The sequence below is a fragment of the Arvicola amphibius genome, chromosome 15, assembly GCF_903992535.2.
Source record: "Arvicola amphibius chromosome 15, mArvAmp1.2, whole genome shotgun sequence".
Classification (NCBI taxonomy): Eukaryota; Metazoa; Chordata; class Mammalia; order Rodentia; family Cricetidae; genus Arvicola; species Arvicola amphibius.
Window position 1 is genome coordinate 38,994,302 of NC_052061.1, and position 24,119 is coordinate 39,018,420.

Sequence of the window (24,119 nt, forward strand, 5' to 3'; positions counted from 1 at the left end):
GAATTCTGTGAGTTCAAGGCCAGCCTGGTTTAGAAGAGCTAGTTCCAGGACAAGTACAAAAGCTACACAGAGAAACCCTGTCTCGAAAAACTAAAACCAAAACCCAAACAAAAAAAGACAGACATACAAGTTTTGTGTAGAAGAGACTATGAGAGTCCTGGAGACAGCAGACATCTGTGTATAGCACTGGGCCACCCCAATTTCAATACAGCCCATGTCTAACCCACAGTTCTCTTGGTGAAGCATGAACTGCATTCTACTCTAATCTAAACAAGGTTGCTGGGATTAGGGATCAAGACAACTCCACTCCCAAGTCACATTTATAAAAATGTTAGCTAATTGTGTGTGTGTGTGTGTGTGTGTGTGTGTGTGTGTGTGATGGGTTATGCATGTGGCATAGTGTGTGTAGCAGTCAGAGGACAGCTTCAGGTGTTGGTCCTCACCTTCCCCCTTGCTGAAGACAAGGTCTCTTGTCCAGTGCTGCGTATACCAGGCTCGGTGGCCTGCACACTTCTATGCATTCTCTGTTTTCTGCCTTTAAAGTCCTGGAACTGCAGAACTGGGATACCACTCCTGAATTTATGTGGATTTGAACTCAGGCCCTCAGTTTTGTGTGGCAAGTGTTTTAGTTAGTGAGCCATCTCTCCAGCCCCACGTCACATGCACTCTTTAAGAGCAAATACAGAGAAAATTAAAAAATAAAACCACATCAACAAAAAAGAAACACGTGCTGTATAAATATCTTGGGTCTATGAAAGGACGGCAGCGAACTTCCAGTTTATGGAGCAGAATTCCACTCTACAGAATAGTTTGCCAAAGAAAGAAAAGAAGAGAAGGAATTGTGAAACAGTATCTATTTTTTTACAGTTTAGAATTCTGGTTTAATTATGTAGACATGTGTGTATCTCTGTGTGGGTTTGTGACCATGAGTACATTGCCTACAGAGGTCAGAAGAGGGCCTCATATCCCCTGGAGCTGGAACTATAGGACAGGTGGGTGTTTAGACCTAAACTTAGGTCCTCTACTGAGCTGTCTTTCCAACTCCCAAATTACCTAGCTCTAAAGACAGCATAGTGTAGTAAATATTGGGCATCATAGCCTAAGGCAAGCAAGAGTTATTAAGATACTGCAATAGGGAACATTGCTATAATTTTTTAAATGCTATTTTGAGTTAGTTTTGAGGCCTTGAAAAATGACCAGTTAGTTTGCCTAGAGCAACTGATTATGTTTATGCCCCAGCCAACTCTGTTACTGAGTTCTAACCATCTGGGTTAGCATGTATCAGCCCTCCTTACAGGGAAACCTGGCATCATATGGCTATAAACATCACCCACAGTCCAGAATTGCATTTAGAGAAATTATTCAAATTAGTTGGTTTGCTGAAAGCTCACAAAATTTAGTTGACCTCATCCCAGCTGTCATATATAAACCCCTTTTATAGCTCTGGTTGTGCTGTCCTGGGGTGTCACTCTCCCATGGGCCCCAGTCTGGTAGTCTTCTCTTATTTAATAACAGTCAGGACTGGGTCCTTCAACTCCCAGAGTGCCACTGTGTCCTGCCATCAATAGAATCTTACGTCATCCGAAACAATCACTCACAAAGTGTGTCCTTTTCATGTGTTATAATGGCATGTATACCACACATTAAAGTGACATTTGGGGAGTATTTCTTTGAGTGATGCTTATATTCAAAGTTTCACAAATAGCACACACACACACACACACACACACACACAGTGTCTAACCATGAATGAGTTTTAGGATTATATTTCACACATGCTTTTCAATGTCTGTCCCTCTCATGAGACTTTGAACATCTTTGTTATCCAGCTATTAACATTGTACCAAGACATGACTAAACTAGCTGTGTTAGCTCTGCTGACACCAAAACTTTCTCCTTTATATTTTCTCTCTGGGCCTAGACAGATCAAAAGCCACACACCATTACCCAGCCATGCTTGTGGGCAGTAAGCACCCTGGCACCAAATGTTGGCATGATCTTCCATACGAAACATTTACAAATATTCAATGAGACTTCCTAATTTCTCTCCAGTACCAGGAAACTTCTGATGCCTCTAAATGAACACAACCACACACATCTAACCTTGTCTACTACATTCCTGTTTTTCTATATATTAATATAATTACGGGACCTTCTATATCCTGAAAATATTTCTGAATTCCATAAGTCTACCAGAATTTCCACTCCATTTTTTTTGGAATTTTAATGTATTCTTCCCCAATATTCTTCTGTTTTTGCAAAAGGAGCTGGTGGCTGGTCTCCACTTGTGTCCAACAAATACCAGTGGCTGCAGATTGACCTTGGAGAGAGGATGGAGGTCACATCTGTGGCCACCCAAGGTGGATATGGGAGCTCCAACTGGGTGACCAGCTATCTCCTGATGTTCAGTGACAGCGGAAGGAACTGGAAACAATACCGACAGGAAGACAGCATCTGGGTATGTTTTATTTGTAAAAAATATGGGCTCTCGTGTGTGTGTGTGGAGGCGGGTGTGGAAGTACAGTTACCCTGAAGCTTGTTAATCAGTTGCTTGTAAAGGAACCTTAGAACCTTCAGGGTGACTTTGACACCATTTCTCAAGGGAAAATATTCACGACTAATTTATGAAAATACTATGAGTAATTTCCTCAGAAGGTGAAAAAAATTCTATCAGGCTATTAAACAGTGTGGAAACTCAAGAAGTAAGACTTGCCTAAAAATGTTGTTTATAAGGTGACATGGTCCTTTTATATTGTCATTGTAGCCAGTTAAAAGTATTTATTTTATTTGGTCTGATGGCTGATATTTCTGGATCTTTCTCTCTCGAAGGTAGAGACTAATAATATATGGAGCTATATTTTAAGTTATAGAGTTGTATACATATGTGCATATGTATATGATATGTGTATGTATGATATACAATATTACATATATCTAATTCACACACAGGCGCCATCAATAAGTGTGCATGATGGTATGTTTTGCCTGCTCTCTAAGACAGAAGACAGAAAAGTGGTGGGCTGTTAATAAAGTGGGATATTTTGCTTTTTTTTCTTTTCTTTTTTTTTGCAGTGACTGCATTTCCCTTGATAGAGGAAGCTAAAGGTGGTTTTCTTGGCGATAAAGAGAGATAAATTCTTTGTCAGTGTAGAAAGCGTGTTTTGGCTCTTATGTGAGCTAGGGATGACATACTGCAATCAAAGGACTGGTCTCCCCCCTCTCTGGCTGAGGTGCTGGAATTGGAGAAAATGAGTAGCTTAATGAAGCATCCTTAGCGCACGGACAATTTGGAAGCCTATTTGGGCACACGATGATGATTTTCTTTGACCTGTCAGTGGCTGCTCTTTTCAGACTTCTTGGAATCAGTTGCACATTACAAACTCATTGAAGAAATGGACTGTGGTTTGCTTACCTTTGTGTCTGGAACGCTCCTGGGGGTCATTAGGTGTGTGTTTACTGATGCAAACTGAACTGAGGAGAAGTGCCCATCGTCTTTTCTGCAGAGAGAACAGTAGGCCGAAGGCACTTGCCTATGAGCAATTGCTTTTTAAAAATTCTCATTATCATTATTAAATCGGCTTTTAAAATCCAAGGCAAGTTGAAGCTGTGTGTAAGCGTGGGACCCAGAATCCCACACAACTGGGTATTGTGGGTCAGTTAATTCCAAGGGACGCATTCAAAGGCAGGCTGAAATGAATAGCAATGATGAACCAAAGCTTAATGAGGTATTTACTTTAACTAGACGTTTGGATTATCTTTTACTGCTTTTCTCAATTAAGAATTGGATTTTAAACTAGGTAAGTGGTGGTTATTGCCTGCTCGTATTTAGTTGCTCTAATTAAAATGTATTGTTTAGGCATTGTTTTTATATTGCGAACATTGTGTGTTTCTGCATCTTAGCCATGGGAAAAAGTAAACTGCGGGCATTGCTATATCCTTGTTTAGTTCTCTTAAGGAGGAGGTATTCAGGGTGAAATGGCAGCAAGCGTGACATTTTCAGTCATCTAAACCACAGAAGGACAAACAGTATCTATCACAAAACTGTTAAGGCAACACTGATCTATCATCTATCTGTCTAACTGTCTCTGTACCTATCTGTCTGTCTGTCTGTCTATCATCTATCTCGAATATCCATCTTCCTCTCGTCGATCTTAATTTACATTTAATAGAAACACTGCTTTTTATACTTTTATACTTACATTTGTGTATTTAAATCTGCCTTTGCTGGTCACAGGCAGGCTGCCAAGCTATTTTCCTAGATGATTATTTTGTCTTCCTTCTGAACACTCTAATGGAACCTCGTCTGGGGTTCTGTAGTTGCCAAAGCCGGGAAAGTGTGTCTGCTTTATGCCCTGGCGCTTGACATTTCCACCTGGAAGAACACAAACTTCTGCAGCTTGCAGTTTTTAAGTAGAAGAGTAATCTTGAATGTATACACAGAGTAAGGAACTTAACCTTTTGCCATTTTACAAATGCTCATTTCCTAAGCTGATTTCCGAGGATTTCCTTGAGTTTTTCTAGCTGTTACGGGGTGTATACCAATTATACAAAAGTGCCAATTTCTTTTAATGGCTTTACAGTCTGTCTAGGATGATACAAATAAATCTATGAGTGAAAGTTAAGAAACACGTAAGGCATTATACAAGTGCATGATAGGGAGAGGAAGAAAGACAAGTGTTATTGGTTTAGAAAAAAATACATTAAAACAAACCAATAAAACCTCTCAACATGGTATGAAGCCCCAGAGTGAGAATTTCTCACTTCTCTTGTCTTCAGAAAGGACAATGCCTTCTCTTCACCTGAAAGAATTAATAAAAGGCTCTCTGCTTCTTGCAGTCATTTAGAAGAATAAGAAAATATTTTGTTTATTATTTATACAGGTGATTAGTAAAAATGTCAACTTGATAGGCATATGATACTTTTAAAACCACATCAAAACATTTCTTCAGAATAAAATTTGTGGTCTAATATCTATCAAATATAGTTTCTCTAAATTGCTTGGCTGGACGGTACATAAATATTCGATGAAAATTTAAAAAAATGTGGGCCACTAAAATTGTTCCCTTAAATTGAAGACAAAATAAAATCTCTCAGCATTTTCTGGATGCAAAGACTCTTTTCAGCTAGTGTAGTGCACGTGATAAAAAAGTAAATTAAAGGTATACTTTTAACTCATTTAAGAACAATTGCAGAAATATGAAGCCAACATCTAATAAATTTTCAGTAATGTGTACAAAAATTTATAGCCAAATTTTCCCAGGCTGTCTGTCTGTCTGTCTGTCTGTCTATCTATCTATCTATCTATCTATCTATCTATCTATCTATCTATCTATCTATATCTATCTTGATAAGCACCCAACATTCTCCTGCTAACGATAACTTCAAGGAATGGGTGGGACCAGCCTTCTAAATGGTTTTATTTAAAGATGATGGTTATACATAAGAGTAGTTTTTTTTAAGATTCATTTTTTTCTATTTAAGAGAATTTTATGTATGTTTATATGTCTGTTTATGGATATTTGAACATGCAGTGCCCGCAGAGGCCAGAAGGGGTTTAACATCCTCTGAACCTAGAGTGAGAGACAATTGTAGGCCCCCCGACTGCTGGGATCTGATCTCGGGTTATTCTGGAAGAACAGTATATGGTATGTGCTCTTAACTGCTGAGTCATCTCTCCAGTTCCTGAAAAATCACACACCACACTCACACACACAGTTTGTTTGTATTATATATGTATGTATGTATGGGTTTGTGTGTACCACATGCATGCCAGAGCCCATGGAGGATAGGTGAGGGCATCAGATAGATCCCTTGGAGCTGGAGTTGCAGGTGGTTGTGAGGTATGTGGATGCTGGTAACTGAACTCAGCCCTCTGCAAGAGCATCCAGTGCTCTTAACTACAAAGCCATTCCTGCACAACATAAATATATAAGTCTTAACCAACTTGGTGGATTGAGTGAAAGAAATTATTGGGACACATGGACATCTTTTGCAGTTCTTTTGAGACCCACAAACCAGAAAGTGTGTCAGTGGAACTTCTTTTTGGAGGGATGGAGTCACCACCACCAACTAGCTCAAATGTGAAATCTTGACACTTGTTAGCACCATGCTCTAACCAACTAAACTAACTGACCATACAAGAAGAAAAGCTCAGGGATGCTCTTGTGGACTTTGAAAATCTTTTCTTTTTCTCCTTTCTTCCTTCTTCCCTCCCTCCCTTTTTTGTTTCTTTGTTGTTTTTTGTTTGCTTGTTTCTTCTTTTTCTGGTTTTCTGAGACAGGGTTTTTCTGTGTAGCTCTGGCTGTCCTGGAACTTGCTTTGTAGACCAGACTGGCCTTTAATTCAGAGATTCTCTTGTCTTTGCCTCCTGAGTGCTGGGATTAGAGGTGTGTGCCACCACATTTGCCTTAAAAAAGTTTTTTTCAGATAAAATATTTTAAATATTTCTTTCTCTCTCCATCCCTCTCTTCTTCCCCTTTTCCCTCCTTTTTTTACACTCCCTCTTCCTTCCTTTTGTTGAAATAGTCTCATTATGTAGCTCTGGTTGGTCTGGAACTCGATATGAAGATCAGGCTAGCCCTTGGCTTATAGAGATCTGTTTGCCTCTGCCTCACACATGATTAAGAACGTGCATCACCTCCACCTCTCCTATCTTTATTGTATTCTAAAATCAACATATCTTCAATTATCACTTTTATTTTTTAGATTTTTATTTTTTGTTTCTTATGTCTGTGTGTACATCTGTGTGAATATACGACAAATGTGTTAGGGTGCTCCTGGGGGCCAGAAGAGGACAGCAGACCTCCTAAAGTCGGATTTATGGGTAATTGTGACCGACCAGATGTGGGTGATAGGGACCAACCTCTGGTTTCCTTGCAACAATGGCAAGTTCTCTCAAGAGTTGAGACATCTCTTTAGCTCTGTGTCTTTGTTTCTTAACTAGCAGTGTCATGGTTATGTGTGGAAGACACAAAACCTTGTGACTAGTGTACTCAACCATACAGAATATCACCTGTCACAAAACATTGAAGCCATTGTAATCATTGTGACCGATTGCCCTGCCAACTCCCTAAGTCATACAATTGGCGACTGTAAACAGACTGCACATTTGTTCCATGGCTGCCCAGATCCGAATAATCACACAGAAACTATATTAATTACAACACTGTTTGGCCGGCTGTGATGTTGCCTCATTTTCTACGTGTCTTGTTTCCTTGGCAGCTGGCTGCCTGGCATCTCCTTGACTCCGCCTACTCTCTCTATCTCTGTTCTGATTTCCCACCTGGTTAAACTATTGGCCAGAAGAGCTAGGGTTTTTTTCTGTGTGTGTGTTTGTTTTGAATTTTAAATTTTTATTTCATTTAAAAAACAAAAAACCTCTCTTTTTTCGATTTACATACCAATCCCAGTTCCTACTCCCTCCCATTTTCTTCACACCCCCACTCCCATCCACTCCTCAGAGAGAGTAAGACACATTGCTTTGAGGAAGGACCAAGGCCCTCCTTACTATAGCTAGACTGAGCAAGGTATCCCTCCAAAGACAATGGGTTCCAAAAAGTCAGTTCAAGCAGTAAGAATAAATCCTTGTGCCACCGCCAGTGGCCCTGCAGTCTGCCCCAGTCATACAACTGTCAGTCACATTCAGAGGGTCTAGTTTGGTCCTATGCTGGTTCCTTTCATGTCCAGCTGGAGCTGGTGAGCTCCCATTAGCTCAGGTAGACTGTTTCAGTGGGTGTCCCCAACATGGTCTTGACCTCTTTGCTCATATTCTCACTCTTCCTACTCTTCGACTGGAATTTGGGAGCTCAGCTCAGTGCTCCACTGTGGGTCTCTGCCCCAGCTTCATTCAGTTGATGGATTGAAGGTTCTAAAATGACATTTAAGATAGTCATCAATCTGACTACAGGGCAAGGCCAGATCAGGCACCCTCTTCACTATTGCTTGGGGTCTTAGCTGGGATCATCCTTGTTGATTACTGGGAATTTCTCTAATGCCAGGTTTCTTGCTAGCCTCATAATGGCTCCCTCAATCAAGATATTACATTCCTTGTTATCTGTATCTGTCCTTCCCCCACCTCAGCCATCCCATTTCCTCATTTTCTCCTCCCCTCCCCTCTTCTCTTCTCTTCTCTTCTCTTCTCTTCTCTTCTCTTCTCTTCTCTTCTCTTCTCTTCTCTTCTCTTCTCTTCTCTTCTCCCTTACTTCCCCCCACCCCCATGATTCCAATTTTCTCAGGAGATCTTGCCTATTTCCCATTCTCAGGGGGATCTCTATATTTTTCTCTTAGGATTATCCTTGTTACTTATCTTCTCTGTGGTCATGGATTATAGATTTATTACCCTTTGCTTTATAGCTAGTATCCACTTATGAGTGAGTACACACCATGATGCTCATCTTTCTGGGTCTGGGTTACCTCACTCACAATGGTTTTTTCCAGTTCTATCCATTTGCATGCAAATTTCAAGATGTCATTGCTTTTTACCTCTGAGTGTGTAAATGTACCACATTTTACTCCATTTACTCCATTGTGTCAATGTACCACATTTTCTTTATCTATTCTTTGGTTGAAGGGCATCTAGGTTTTTTCCAGGTTCTGGCTATTACAAACAATGCTGCTATGAACATAGTTGAGCACATGTCCTTGTAGTATGATTGAGTACTCATTGGTTATATGGCCGAGAGTAGTATTGCTGGGTCCTGAGGCAGGTTGAGTCTCAGTTTTCTGAGAAAGCTGAAACAGCTTTATTCATCAACCTACAAGAGCAACACATATACAGAAGGACATCCTACATCAGGCAACACCTGCAGAAACTTTTTTAAAGCATGAATTTGTTTCATGTCAAATTAATAAGTGTCCCAGGGAAGCAGGACTCTATGGTAGGTTTTTGGAAGCCTAGGTGTGTGCATTATTCTTCAAAGTGGCATATCCCCTAAATCTTTCTTTGTGCCAAGTCCTTATTATAGTGAGCCAACCCTACTGAAGTACAAGAGTATTACTTCCACATCCACATCAGATTGTCTCCTTCGTCATTGCAGTCCTTGGCTCATTCCTACAGGGCATGCTAAGTTACACTACCTTTCGGGACACTAACCCCACAAAGCTGTTTTTAATTAAAGCTTGCATTATTAGTCTGCATCTTCAGGAAGTTTCTCATTTATATTTCTATGCACCTATGAATTCTCCTCCCTTTGCAATGATTAACCTAGTACTATACAGTGCAAAGGTAGCTGGGTTTTCTTTTTAAATTGCGGTAGGATGATTAACGCGGGGTTTATCCTCTTAACAAAATTTAAAGTGTGATGTGAAATATTGTTCATTATAAGCGCCGTGTCAAACAGCTGCTCTTTGGGTTTAATATCCTTATTGTTTTGTAACTGTAGCATTATACCTGCTGAGTGGTGCCTATCCTCACCCATCTCTCATTTCTATGACCCTTTCAGGCTTTTCCAATTGGAGAATCCTACATTATTTGTCCCAGGTATAGCTTAGTTTAGCCATTCCACTTCTTCATAGGTTCATCTATTTTAGAATAAGACTGTTTTCCTTGCACACCTTAAACATTACCTTTTCAGTGCATTCAAGAATTTCATACGTGTATACAATTAAATGTCGCACCACCCCATTTCCTTCTCCCCAGCTCCCTCCAAACAATCCCGATACCCTCTTTCCACTTCATGTAATTCTTTTTCTTTTTGTTAACTAAGTTTAATTAATGCTTCTCAAATGGGTGTGGGTGTGGGTCACCCACTGGGGCGTGGGAAATCTTCCAGTGACTGCATATCCAAAAGGAATGATATTTTCTCCCCAGCAGCTATCACCTGCCAGAAACTGCTCAGTAGGGGGTGGGGCCTGAAGGTCACCTCTCCCACCTGTGTCATGACTTCGGACAGTTTGATCTTAAGCAGGCCTTGTGCAGATGGATGACCACAGCTGACACGAGTTTGTGCGCACAATAATAGTGTTCCTTCTTGAAGTTTGTCTTCTTGGTGCCCCTCCCCATCATCTTGATATTCCCATTTTATCCATTAGTCTGTCTATGGATTCATTATTTTCATCAGTTCCTCGTGCGTTATTGCTGCCATAAATGCTACATAGCCTTTTCTTTATGACCTTGATTTCAGTTCTTTTGGAATAACACTTGGGAGCAGGATTTCTGGGTTACCTGGTATTGTTGCCTTTAACTTTTTGAGAAGCTTCCTGCTCTACACTTCTTTCCATCACACCCTACATCATTTTGAATCCCCACTGGAGAAAGAACCTGATGATATGCAAGGATTCTGAGGTCTGAAGACTTTGCCCTTGCTTTTCCTCTTGGTTTGTTTTATAACAACATCCTAAATGGGTGTCAGCTGATATCTCACTGTGGGTTTGCTTTGTATTTCCTTGACAGCTAGCATGGCTGAGCATGTATAGGAGGATATAGAATGTGAGAAACTGTGCATGGGCTTTGCTGAGCTCTAGATAAGTGATTGTGGGACACCTTTCTGCGAGGTGTTTAGGGGTTTTCGCGTGTGTTCACAATATTTTTTTAACTATGTATGTAGCTTCTTTTTTTAAAAAGTTCTTTTTTTTATTTTTTTATTTTTTTTTATTTTTTTTTCATTCTCATGGTTTATTTTTTTTTATATTTAAAAATTTCCATCTCCTTCCCTCCTCCTCCCCCTCCCTCCGCTCCTCCTCCCCCTTCCTGCCCCTCCTTCTCCCCCTTCCCTCCCCTTCCCTCCACCCATACCTCCCCTCCCTCCCTCTCAAGGCCAAGGAGCCATCAGGGTTCCCCACTCTATGCTAAGTCCAACATGAGAAAGAAAGTCAGGACCGTGAGGGAACCTCTAGCTGGCGACAGATGGGGAAGGTTACTGAGCCCCACATTGGAGCACTGGACTGAGCTCCCAAGGTCCTGATGAGGAGCAGAAGGAGCGAGAACATGAGGGAGAAAGTCAAGAACGTGAGGGGTGCGTTCACTCATGGAGACGGTGGGACAGAACTAAAGGGAGATCACCAACTCCAGTTGGAATGGGACTGATGGATCATGCGACCAAACCCGTCTCTCTGAATGTGGCCAACAGCGGGGGCTGACTGAGAAGCAAAGGACATTGGCGCTGGGCTCTGATTCTTCTGCATGGACGGGCTCTGTGGGAGCCTTCTCAGCTTGGTCGATCACCTTCCTGGACCTGGGGGGAGTTGGGAGGACCTTGGACTTAAAAAGTTCTTGATGTAGAGTCTCACTCTGTTGCCCAGGCTGGCCTCCAGTACTCCATCCTTCGGTATCAGCAGCATCCACCATAAGAGGATTACAGATATGTACCACTCTTTGTAGTTTGGATTTAGTTTCTGTACACTAGCAATGAGCTGTTCAAGTAGGAGATCATCATCAACAAACAAATGCCTTGTTGAGTAATGTCAAAAAGAATAAATAAAATAAAATAAAATAGATTTAATGAAAGGGCCAAAAGATCTGTACACTAGACATTAAAACATCACCAAAGAAACAACAAAGACACAAATGATTAAAAAACTTTATATCCATTAATATTTGATTTTTCACAATGCCAATGCTACCCAACATAATCTCCACATTCTGTATAATTTCTGTCTACATCCCAAATGCATATTTTACCAAAATTATTTAAAAATTGTGATATTCGCTCTTTTCCATCTTCCTCTCGGAGAGGAGAGGCAGCTTCGTTTCTGCCTCTCTCCCCCACTTCTCTGCTTCCCTTTCCCCCCCTCTCTTCCCCCTTCCCCCTTCCCCCTTCATAACTCCTCTGAATAAATATTCAACCTCAAAAAAAAATTGTGATATTCACATTGGAACATTAAAGGAAGGATCCTGCTTGACAGAATCGGATGCACCATATTGACAGATTTCAAAACGTAACATAAAGCTCCAGGGATTAAAACAGTGTGATACTGGCATAAATTCAGACATGTGGGTGAATGGAACAAACCAGAACCCAGGAATAAACCCCGCACACTTATGGTCAACTGTGGAATCACAAGAATGCATGTGTCTACAGTGGGGAAATTGCTAATTGAATGGTGCTCGGGAAACTGGATGTGGATACACAAAGGAGTTAAACTGGGGGTCTGAAGAGGTGGATCAGCAGGGAAGAGCAGGTTTGGCTCCTAGCACCTCTGCTGTGTGGCTCACAACTCTTGCTTCAGAGGTTCTGCTCATTGCCTCTGGCCTCCACCGTCGTTCACACTCATTTGCACAAACCCACAAACTGACACACCCATATTATTATAATAAAACAAAGTGTTTTCAAAAATAGGGAAGTTGGGTTTTTACCTCATACCCTGCGAAATTAAACTAAAATGGGTGAAGGACTGACACACTAAGCCCCCCAACCAACAAAAGTGCCAGAGAAAATACATGGTGGTGGTGGGAGAGCCTATCACATTGACTTAGAATGAATGACTTCTTTAGATATGAAATAAAGTCATAGACTTGAAAAACAGACATTGGAATAAATTGAAGCAAAAATCTTGTCATGGCAAAGGAGGTGATTAGTAGATTGAAAGTGTATCTTATGGAATGGAGAGAATAATTTGGTTATTATTATCTGATAAGGCTTAAGGGTTTCTGTGGTTTGTGATGTGGTTTCAGTTATGACTTGGTGCAGCAATTGCTAGGCAGCTTCTCTGTTCAGTGTCCTGGTCAACTTTACCCCTTTGGAGCTATTCCCCTCTGTAGCTGGTTCTATAAGCTCCTCTCATAAACTTCTTTGGGACATACGCGATTGGAATTTTACAACAATATATACAGCGCCCAAGGAACCTCTATCCACTCGTGTAAGCTGTTAGCTAGTAAACAAACACAGTGACACGAGACAACTGGTATTTGTTTAACCTTCTCAGATCCATCTGTTTTTAGGCAAGGATGTAGCATGTTTTTGAAGAGCTATTAGAAGTAGCAGAAGGCTCAATTTGATCCCCTCCCCTCAAAGAGTAAGCTCCATCAAGAACATCCTCAAATCATTGATCAGAGAATAACAAGTCTGCAACGCCCTGTGTCTCCCATTTGGCCATGTGACAGTTCAGCAATGGCAGAATCTCTCCCCTTCTCCTGTCCTGTTATCATCGTTCTGATGCAATGTGTCATATGTCTGCCTCTGGCTTTTGTCATTCTCCAGTCCCAGGTGGCTACACTTGGCATTTTTCCTCCCTCAGAAGCAATCTGTCCTTTTGAAATGTGTTTTCATCATTTTATTTGACCTAGGGAAAGTGACTGCCTTAGCCTCTCTTTCCTCATTTTCCATCTCCTATTTCCAAACTTATCGAGAATGATTCCATTAGAGAAGACGATTGAAAAATATTTATAAACTGTAGAAAGGGACCTGAGATTTGGAACAGATATTTTTATATTTCTTAAAGATCTGAGAAGAATATTTGTTTTTTTTATATTAAAGATATCAAAGTAATATATCTAACAATAAATTAACTTTTTAAATCATTAATTTTTCTTTTTATCTATAAACATATATGTAGGTAGGCAATATAAAAGGAATATACACTCCAGCTTTTTTTTGTCTTTGCTATTTATTTGTTTAGACAAAGCCATACTTTGTAACCCAACCTAGATTGTAACTTGTAACAATCCTCGTGCTTCAGCTTTCCATGTGATGGGATCATAGGCATGAACCACCATTCTTGGCTTCAGTGTATAGTTAAAACAATAAAATGAATGTATATCAAGGAAATGCATGATATAGAATAAGCAAGATGTACAAACAATGTCATTAAATGACACGAGACAATGAAATGCAACACAACTTGTTTTGACCAGAACATGCTATACAGCTACATCCTCTATCTGAAATAATGGCCTAAATGAGATCATTCCCAATGTCATAGAGAAAAATTATGCAATAAATAAACTAAGATAATTAGCAAAATAATAATAGTAAGGAGAATATCAATTATGAAAAGATGAATTTATATTAAAGTACATTGTTATTTTTGCCTTAAAACATAATAGATAACTAAGAAGAAAATTCACCATCTAGTCAATTATATAGTAAAAGGTGTCAATAAGACAGACAGGACGTCGGAAATGCAGAACAAGGACCAGCAAGATGGCTCGTCAGGTGATGGTACTTGTTGCCAAAGCTGATGATCTGAGTTCGAGCCTCAGGGTCCACGTGCTGAAAGGGGAGAACAGATTTCTTCAGGTTGTCTTCTCACCTCTGCATGTATAGCAGGGTAAATGTGTACCCACAGTCACACCTCTCTCTCTCTCTCTCTCTCTCTCTCTCTCTCTCTCTCTCTCACACACACACACACACACTAAATGTGAAAACATATGCCATGAAACATGAATCAGTCAAGATGGACCTTGAGAAGTTGTAGCCTACTAGAAAAATCAATAACTTTTAATAGGTTCTAGATGACTAATTAAGTAGACTAAACTCTTCATATACAGAGAAATCATACGTAGAAGATGCAGAGCAATGTACAACTGAACATATAATATCAGAACGAGCTTTTCTTTCTACACAATAGAACTAAATTTGGACACTATAGGTCAAAATGTAAAAATCCATAGAATTTAGAAATCTGCATGAAAAATTGAATAAAGACAGTAAAAGAAAGATGATGTAAGTGTACACGTTAGAGACGTCCGCTTTGATTCCCAGGCAGCTGTGATGTTGGGTTAGGATTGACATTCTGACAGGCTTTGATTGAACAGGCTTCATCCAGCCACAGATTCATTTAGATTTAAATAGTGATGAGGGACAGGCAACAGCATATCACGCTCAGCAGGAGCATAATGGCTATCCAGAGAGACTGAATCATTTCTAATTGTTCCAGTGACTTTATCTGAGATAAACACCTTCACAGTTGACAAGTCCAGGTAGGTGTAGCCACCATAGATGAAGAGAGCCCCCTCTCTGTTCCAGTGGCCCTGAGGCTCTTTTACACGGAGAGCAATGGGTCCCCTCAAGGTTGAGTCACTAACCTATATAATCTTGCTCTTTCTTTATTTGGCAGCATCTCATGAAGGCCAGGTAGAAGACACTGATTCCAGGTTGTGTCTGTGGGCCCTACATTTTCTCGTAACCCTGTTTTGATTTCCCTGGAGACTGTCTGGGGGTGGGAGCGTAAGCATTTGCGGTTTCAAAAGTATACCTAGGCAATTCCAGTTTGCAGACAAACAGGGGAAATCTGGGTCACTCGATAGGTTTCAGTACCAGCACCAGATACTTAATTCCATAAAAGCACAGCAGTAGGTGTGGAATCACTTGAGCCCTAGCACACATCTGTACATTCCCTAAGTCAGTGTTGGGAGGTGTTGCTGAAAGATGAAGACCAAGAGAATAACTATCTAACTGTTAACTCTGTCCTTCCAGTGGCAAAGACTGGGATTCTCTAATTTATAAAGCTAGGCTATTTGGTCCAGTGGCTTCTAACCACATGATTACTTAAATTTAAAATCAAATTAATTAATATGAAAAAATTTAGAAAATATGGCTGGGAAGATAGACAGAGATAGAGTGTGCTTAGTAGGAGGGAGGGACTGGATTCAATACCAATTGCCTGAAAGTGTTAGCGAGTGAGATTGCATGGGTTCATACAGGCCACACAATGCATTCCATAGCTGTGTAGAACGGTTGCGCTCATCTATAAATCAGTTCAGTTATGGGATATTTCTATTATCACATAAAATTTCTTATGGGTCAGCAAAATGGCTCAATGGATAAGGACAATTGCCACAAAACTTCTGATGGCATGAGTTTCACCCCCAGACCCACATGGTAGAAGAAGATAACCAATTCCTACGTGCTGCCCTCTGAACTTCACATGTACACTATGGTGCACATGTGTGTGTGCGTGTGTGCAATGTAATAAAAATTCTATCTTATTACACAGGTACAGTCTAAAAATTAATGACAAAAATAAAACCTTAATTTTCTGTTTTTTTAAGAAAGTGACAAAATTATAAATAGGCAGCTTACAGAAAGAAAAAATAGCATGCAATTATTGAAAAGCTTCTTTGTCTTTATTTAAAATTGACACAATGCTTCCTGAAAGATTGGAATGTGTGACAATGTTTGACATCCCAAAATACTGTATTCTTCAATTTAAAATAGGCATTTGGAGCAATAATTTGCTCTTGAACTACAGCATCAAGCTCACTGTGTTATATAGAGTGCAAATTAAATAACGGTAGCATGATATTATTGATTCCTAGCAGCAGATCATTAACTTATATAAGTCACATCACCTTCTCAAAAACGGATACTATGTGGTCATTAAAAACAATTGGTGCAAGAATATCGTGTCTAATTCCAGAGTGAATTCCTAGACTGATACCACATTTGGAGGTGAGGTGCGACCTCATAGCACAGATGAATCTGAAGGAGCCAGCAACTAGCGACCCAGAGACAGTCAGAGGAATGTATATTTATTCATTCAAAGAGTAAGTAAAAATTAAATTCATGAATAATTTCAGATGGGACAAAGCTAGTGGGAAGCGAAACAAAAGAAAAAGAAGAGTTGGAGAGAAAAGAAATGATAGGGAGTCATGAAAGTATTTCAGAGAAACAGCAACCGTAAAGAGAATTAGTTTATTTAACTCTGGAGGTTGAGATGGACCTCAGTCCGCTGTCTACAAGCTGGAAAATCTGAGATATTGGTGATAGGGCACAGCCAGGAATCAGGTGCTCAACTGCCCTAAGGCAGAAGAAGAGAAGTGGGAGTGTGGGGGAGAGAGGGAGGAGGAGAGGGAAAGAAACATGCTGTAAATTCAACATTATCATTTTTCATTTTGTTCAGCAGTTGAATGAAGCTCACCTCCTCACAATGGTATGACTGATCTGGACTCTGACTTGACTGACACTCAGATGTTAGTTTTGCTTGAAAACCCTTCCTGAAGGAATCCTTTGACAGTTTTCCTAGCAACTGGTGGATTAGAAATCTTCCCCCCCCCCACACACACACATAGCTCCTGTGTTGGTCCCCAGCTAGTGAAAGTTCTGGAAGAGTCTGGAGGTAGGGCTTAATGGGAGTAAGTAGGTCCCTCAGGGTGTACTCTTGTTCCAGCTCTCTCTACTTCTTGTCTTCCATGTGAAGCAGGCAGCATGTACCCTAAAGTTTTGCCTCCTCAGAGAGCCAGAAACATAGCGCCAAGTGTCTGTGCACAGAAGTCTCTGAAACTATGAGCAAAATACATCTTTCATCCCTGAAGGTCATTCTTTTATGTAGTTAGCTATAGCAATAATAAAACTAATAAACATAAGTACAGATGTTCCTTTGGTTTATTTGCCATTGTGCAGCAGATCCTGGTAATAAGAGTGAATGGAAATGATCAAAATGAACTATCATAGACTATTTCCCTTTATTTATTCTGCTAGCTCTTTATACATACACACGCACTTACTTACATGATGGCCAGGTGGCATGCCTGTACATAGCAGGTTGTCTTATCTTTGACTCTATTATGACAGAGAAGGAAGAAGTAAAAGCGTTAGTTCTGATCCTACATTGTCCTGTGAGTCAGTGCCCAGTCAGGAAGCCAGAGATCGCCCCAGGCATCTGAAACTGGGAAGTCATTATAGAATATCGGTTACAGGTGATGGAAAAGCCAAGCTGCCAAGTATGAGATGGTAAGGGAACACTGAATTTAACATCAGCAGGAAGACGCTCCAAGGCCTGGAGCTGTAGGCAGAATGAGAAGGTAGTGTTTCACGAGCTCAGCCTAGCACTGGCTAGTTGGGATGTGAACTATGTCAAAGGCTGTGGAAGAGAGGGCCATGAGGTAGGAGACAACCACTGGGGCTGGGATCTTGTAAAGATTTGGTGGCTACTGACAAACTGACAGAGGCACACCAAGAGTGAGAGAAATATACTAGTTCCTTCTACCAGCAGGTATGTTCTATGAACGCCCATGAACCCAGGTTAGTTATTTCTATGGGTTCTTTTATGATGTCCTTGACCCCCTGGCTCATATAATCATTCCACCTTTTCAACAGGATTCCCTGAGTTTGGCCCAATACTTGGCTGTGAGTTTCTGCATCTGTTTCCTTCAGTTACTGGAGGAAAGCTCTTTGGTGACAACTGGGGTAACCACCAGTCTATGAGTATAACAGAACATAGTTAGAAGCATCATTATAATAGCATTTTCTCTTTCTCCAGTTGTGCTGGGTTCAACACTCGTCTCCAGTCTCTCCAGTCTTCATACCTGAACTCTTAATAACAGGTGGTCATTGATAGTTTTCATTCAGTTCTCTCCCCTCCTGCTCATACTCATGAGCATGCAGATCTAGCAAGAGAATTCTTATTAATCTTTTAATATGTATTTAGTTTAGTTTTTGCATATGAGTGTTTTTACCTACATGTCTATATGTGCATCATGTGTTTATAGTGCCCATGGGGGGGGGCTCAGAATAACATGATGGTTCCCCTGGAACTGGAATTATGAATGGTTATAAATCACTATGTGGGTTCTGGGAACTAAACCTGGGTCCTCTGTAAGTAACTAGTGGTCCCAATTCCCGAGCCTTCTTTCTAGCACCAAGAGCAGTCAGTCAAAGTATATAAGATGGGGATCTAGGAACTAGAGAGATGGGTCAGTCGTTAAGGGCTAGTCTTCCATAGGACTGGAGATCTATTCCTAGCACCAATGGCTTACAGCCCCCTTTAACTCCAGTTCCAGGGAATCCAATGTCACCTTTTGGCCTCTATTAGCACTTGCTCCCACATGCACGTAATCTCCCACCCATACACATAATCAATAATAAATCTTGAAAAAGGGGAACCCAAGCAGAAGGGTTAACCATGGATGTACGATAATTGTTTTAAGACACAATGTTATATAAGCAAGTAGAATATTGTGAACTCTAATGCATCTGGTTCTTTGTTATTTATCAAGCCTTCATTGTGGTTCAAAGCCTTAATTTGTTTTCTATGTGGGGAAGTTGCATTGCTGTGCCTCATCAGACGCTTGGCAGATGAGCTCCGGAACTCACTGCTGAGGAGCAGGTGGAAGAGTATATATGTGGATTAATACACATCTGCTGTCACTTCTGGGTTGGGGTTGTCATATACTTTGGGTGTGCAAAGAGCAGCATGTGACTGGGTTTTATTGAAATGTTTCTCTTGGCAGACAGACTTAGAGGCTCTGTCCAACGGCAATCCTGGCATGTCCTAGCAACAGCTTCCTTGAGCACCGTAGCTCTGGTCTCAAATGCTTAATGCCAGCTCATCAGGCATTCACCAAAGTTTGCTGTACTCCTAAACTTCTTGTCTGGGTCTTTACTGACATCTAAGGCAGACTCGCCAGACAAGCTTTGACTCATCCTTATAGCCCAGGGCTTCCCAGCCTCAATGAAGCCACTAACTTGTCAAACCTGCTCCCCACCATTACTTTTCCAATAGTCACACAACTCTCTCTGGGGTCTTATTTGTTTCCAGTGACATCTGCAATAGTGTCATTTCCATTTCCAGGAAGTCCCTCTAGGTTTTATTGCTTGCTTTCTATAACCTTCATCAACTGTGTTTCAGACTCATGCATATATTGTTTTCAGTCTGTTTCACTCTCCTTAGACACTGGTCTTTGTTCCAAATTAGCCCCTTGATATAACTAAGTGCCCAAATACTACTGGCTACAATTCAGACTATGCATCTGCCTTTATTAAAAAAAAAAAGTACACTCATGTCTTAATTAAAGCTGCTGATCCCTCCGAGATTGTCAGTCTGTGCTCATTGCCAGTGTGAGTTAGGACAGACCTGGAAAGTTCCCTTGTAGGACAAACATGAGGGGGGGGAATCTCTGTTATTACTTACTTCAGATCCAAAGCCTGGTGGTATACCTGGCTAGCTTATCAAGTGGAGATCTGTGTTTGCATCGAGACAAGCTATTTGCATAATATCATAAGAACAATGACTTGCACAACTTGACTGTACCCACCCACACTTCCCATTGCCTTTGTGCTTCACATTCTGGGACTAGTGTTGTCTAAAATTATCTCTTTATATTATTGTGTGAGTCTTAGAACTTTGACCAGCGTTTAGGAACAATAATCCTTTGGGTGACCGAGAAGACTATGTGTTACAAAAGAGTCAAGCATGAGTGAGGGTCTTTATCCAGGAGCAACTGTGGCTGTGAAAGGGGAAAAAAAAATCAAGCATCACAAAAATATGAGGACACAGTCCGTGGAGTGGAGTCTATAAATCAGAAACACATGCTGCAGAGAAATTGGGTCTGACTTCCATTCTGCAAATGAAATTTCTATTCGGCTTTGAACCCTCATCATCCATTCTGTGTCTCTTATTGTTATTAATCTCTGGAACGGAGCGCGCCTCCCTTTTAGAGCCTTGAATATTTTAAGCACTTAATAATAGAATTCCTCTTCTATAAGAAAGAGAAGAGAAAAATTGCTGGGGCAATGAGAAAGCTATCCTCTGGGACTCATAGCTTTATTAGACTATGTCAGAGTCATCATGAGTGGAGGGCAGGCTGGGAATATCAGCTTCAGGAGGTTAAAATAAAGCCCCCAAACCTGTATTTATTTTATCAAGTTTTTGGAAAGTGGAGAAAAATTATCCCAAGAACTACAATGCTATTATTTCAATAACAGCATTGTCCTTCTACCGAGAAGTAATAATAATAAAAAACCAATTCAATATGTCACTTTGGAAATCGATTTTAGAACCTGAGATTAGAATAAATATATGAATTAATTGAGTTCGCGGTGACATTTGCGCTCTCTTTGTAAAGCTCCGTGTCAAAGATGACAGGCAAATATTGAAATTCATCCACACCGGGAGAAAATTGTTCTGTTGCGTCTCTCTGCTCTTGTGAAATCAAACCTCTCAGGTAGATACACACGAATGTTGAGCTTCCCCTTGACTCTGACTGTTTTTATTTGCACTTTTCAAAACTTCTTAACCTTGCATTACTTTGCTCAAACCTGAACTGAATCAAGTGTAAACTTGGCTCTGGCACATTTTTTTAAAGCCCTCTCCCCCCCCCCCCCCCCCCCCGATCCCAGCAAGGTGCAACAGTTTTGAAAGACCTATGTCCTAGCTTCCTTTCTATTTCTGTGATGAGACAGCATGACCAAAGGAAACTTGGGGGAAGAAAGGGTTTATTTCAGTCTATAGCGTCTAACCATCCAGGCCAGTAAGAGCAGGAGTTCAAGGCAGGAATCTGGAGGCAGGAACTGATGAGAGGCCATAGAGAACTGCTTAGTGGCTTGCTCCTCATGCTTTGCTTAGCCTGTTTTTTTTTTTTTTTTATTTTCAAGACAGGGTTTCTCTGTGTAACAGCCCTATCCTTGGCTCTCTGTAACTCTCTGTAGACCAGGCTGACCTCAAAGTCACAGAGATCTGTTTGTCTCTGCCTCCCGAGTGCTGGGATTAAAAGCATGTGCCCTCACTGCCCAGTTATGGTTATAACTTGCTTTCTTAAAGGGCCCAGAACCAGTAGCCCAGGCTTAGAACTGCCTAAAGTGAGTTGGGCCCTCCCACGTCAGTCATCTACCATCAGTGAAGAGAATGTACCATAGGCTTGCCCATAGGCCAATCTGCTGGCGTCATCTTCTCAGTTAAGAGTTTCTCTTTTAAAATGACTTTATCTTGTATTAAATTGAATTATAACGAGCCAACAAAAGCTCTGTATATGTCTGGGAGATATATTCCTGTGTCTCGTCCAACTTAGAGATTCCATAGAGTTCTACATCATAGTTTTCTGTTCTTTTGGAAACCTGTGCGGCTTGACATGATCTACTATGACATAAAACAGTTATCTCACATCTCTCCTTCAGGAAAAGTAGTTCCTGGGAGCCATAATCTTCCTCTCTTTGGTCCTCTCTTTTCTCAGTCCTCCCCTCCTCTCTCATATTTTCCTCCCTGGAACTCACTGTTCCTAGGACCTGGAATAGAAATATAACTAGATCTGATTATCTGGGGTAGAGTAGCCAAAGCCATCAGTCGCGTTTTCTTACCTACAGGCATGGGAACCGGTTTTATGAGACTAGTGAGCCTCTTCGGGTGCCTGTGCCCAGGGTTGCTTGTGTCACTAGGAAGTCATATCAAGGCCTAGTCAAAGTAAAGAAGCTAAGGGAAAAACAAACAAACAAATGAGTAAATGAACGAACAAAAAAGGAGTAAGAGCTGTAAGGAAGAGGGTGGCTGTTAAGGATGCCATCTCTGTGATTGGGCATATGCAGGACAGACATCAGCTCTGCATCATCATCATAATCATCATCATCATCATCATCATCATCTTAAACCTCAGGCCAGTTGCTCTTATAGCCTCTGTAACAAGGCACACACAAAAGAACGTGTGAAAATTCGATACAAAAGACAGCGGAGATGAGACAAGAACGAAGTAAAAGGGAGGTAAAGCAAGAGGGAAAGAGAGCAAAGGAGGAGAGAGAGCTGGAGAGAGGGCTCGGGCCATAAAGCATTTCATGTGTAAACTTCAGGACCTGAATTGGAATTCCCAGAACACGCACACACACAAGCCAGGTGCAGCAGCCTGTGTCTGGAATGTCGGTGTTCCCCTGTTGAGTTGGGCTGTGGAGTCAGGAGAATCACTCTGTCCATAGGCCAGCCTGGAGCATGCAGCAGAAAATGATGGAGAAGAGACCCTGTCTTAGACAAGGAAGATGGTGGCGATGACATTTGGGGTTGTCCTCTCACCTTCATACCTGTGCTGTGGCACGCACGCACCCTGAATGCACGCGCGCGCGCACGCGCGCGCACACACACACACACACGTACATAGACACACATAATAAATGCATACAACAGGGAGGAGGATGGAAGGAAGAGAGATGAGGAGGGAGGGAGGCAAGGAAAGGAGACAGGGTAAAAATACATCAGCACAATTAAATACAACCCTTTACTGCAGTGGTTCTCAGCCTTCCTAATGCTGTGACCCTTTAATGCAGTCCCTCGCATTGTGGTGACCCCCAACCATAAAGTTATTTTCGTTGCTACTTCATAACTGTAATTTTACTACTGTTATGAATCACAATGTAAATATCTGATATGAAGGATGGTCTTAGGCGACCCCTGTGAAAAGGTTCTTCAAACCTCATAGGGATCATGACCCACAGCTTGAGAAGCACTATTCTGCTGCCTGTAAAATAAACAAGCCATTTGGGGCTATCAGCAATGAAGCTCAAAGGTGGGAGCAAACAATTCAAGGGCCGCATCAGGGTTTGGAAGGGAACCACAGTACAGAATTGTGGAGACAGCCAGTGCTGTTCTCAGACCTTTGTCTGTGTGGGCAAGCCTGGGTAGCATGTTGGAAAACAGTTACAGAGAAGTTGGATGGGGAACGTGAATCCAGGTAACCCTGCTTCGAAGGAGAAACACAGATTCCCATGAAAAGTCAGGTCAGGTTGAGCATCCATCTACAGAAAGGGACCTCCATGTACAAAATGGTCTAAGGAAATGTAACACTACTGTCTGCTTTAAACAGAGTCTGATGGATATGTGTTCCCAGCCCAGGTTAGGGGCCCCTGATAGACCCTGTGTCCACTGCCAGATACAACATAGTCAGCCATGTACAACTGCCTATATACAAGCATGCAGGGAGATGCTTGCTAGACTCAGGGTTCAAATACATGGTGACATTGTATTTGTAGGATACGGACATGTATTTGTATGGACATTGTATTTGATTGTATTTGCAGGATATGGAGCTGTTAGTTACTCTTAACAACAGGAAAGGAAAGAGTCAGTACTGTTCATGGAAGAAACAAGAAGAGGGTGCAGGAGAAAGGAGAGGAAGGGGAGAGGGAGATGGAGAGAGATTCATTTCAAAGAATTTTTTAAAGGCTTGCTTCATGTAACCATGGAAGCTTGGTCAGCCTGGAATCTGTAGACTGACTAGCAGGCTAGAATCTAGGATCCAGGGTGCAGGATTGCACAGCAATCTGTTGCATAATTCTTTCCTCTTCCAAACAGGTCGGACTTAGTTTCCATTTAGGACTTCAGTGCTTAGAAGAGGCCCACCCACACACTAAAAGGCAGTTTGCATTATCCCTGATCTATTTGACTCAATATGTGGGCACCATGGTCTAGCTACGCTGACTCATCACATTAACCGTTGCAAAGACAGAGGCATCGGAGGAAGAGTAGAGCTAAGAGGGCTGAAAAAC

At 41.2% G+C, this 24,119-nt stretch overlaps 1 protein-coding gene across 6 annotated transcripts in view; it reads left to right on the forward strand.

Moving 5' to 3' along the window:
• Positions 1–24,119, forward strand: part of Cntnap4 (contactin associated protein family member 4) — a 302,762-nt gene that overhangs the window by 84,428 nt on the left and 194,215 nt on the right. For 5 of the 6 annotated variants that reach the window (XM_038312860.1, XM_038312862.1, XM_038312866.1 and 2 more), the window contains exon 3: positions 2,265–2,458. In XM_038312860.1, the coding sequence (XP_038168788.1) occupies positions 2,265–2,458 (194 nt within the window). The remainder of the gene's footprint in view (positions 1–2,264; positions 2,459–24,119) is intronic. The other variant, XM_038312861.1, reaches the window with a different exon arrangement.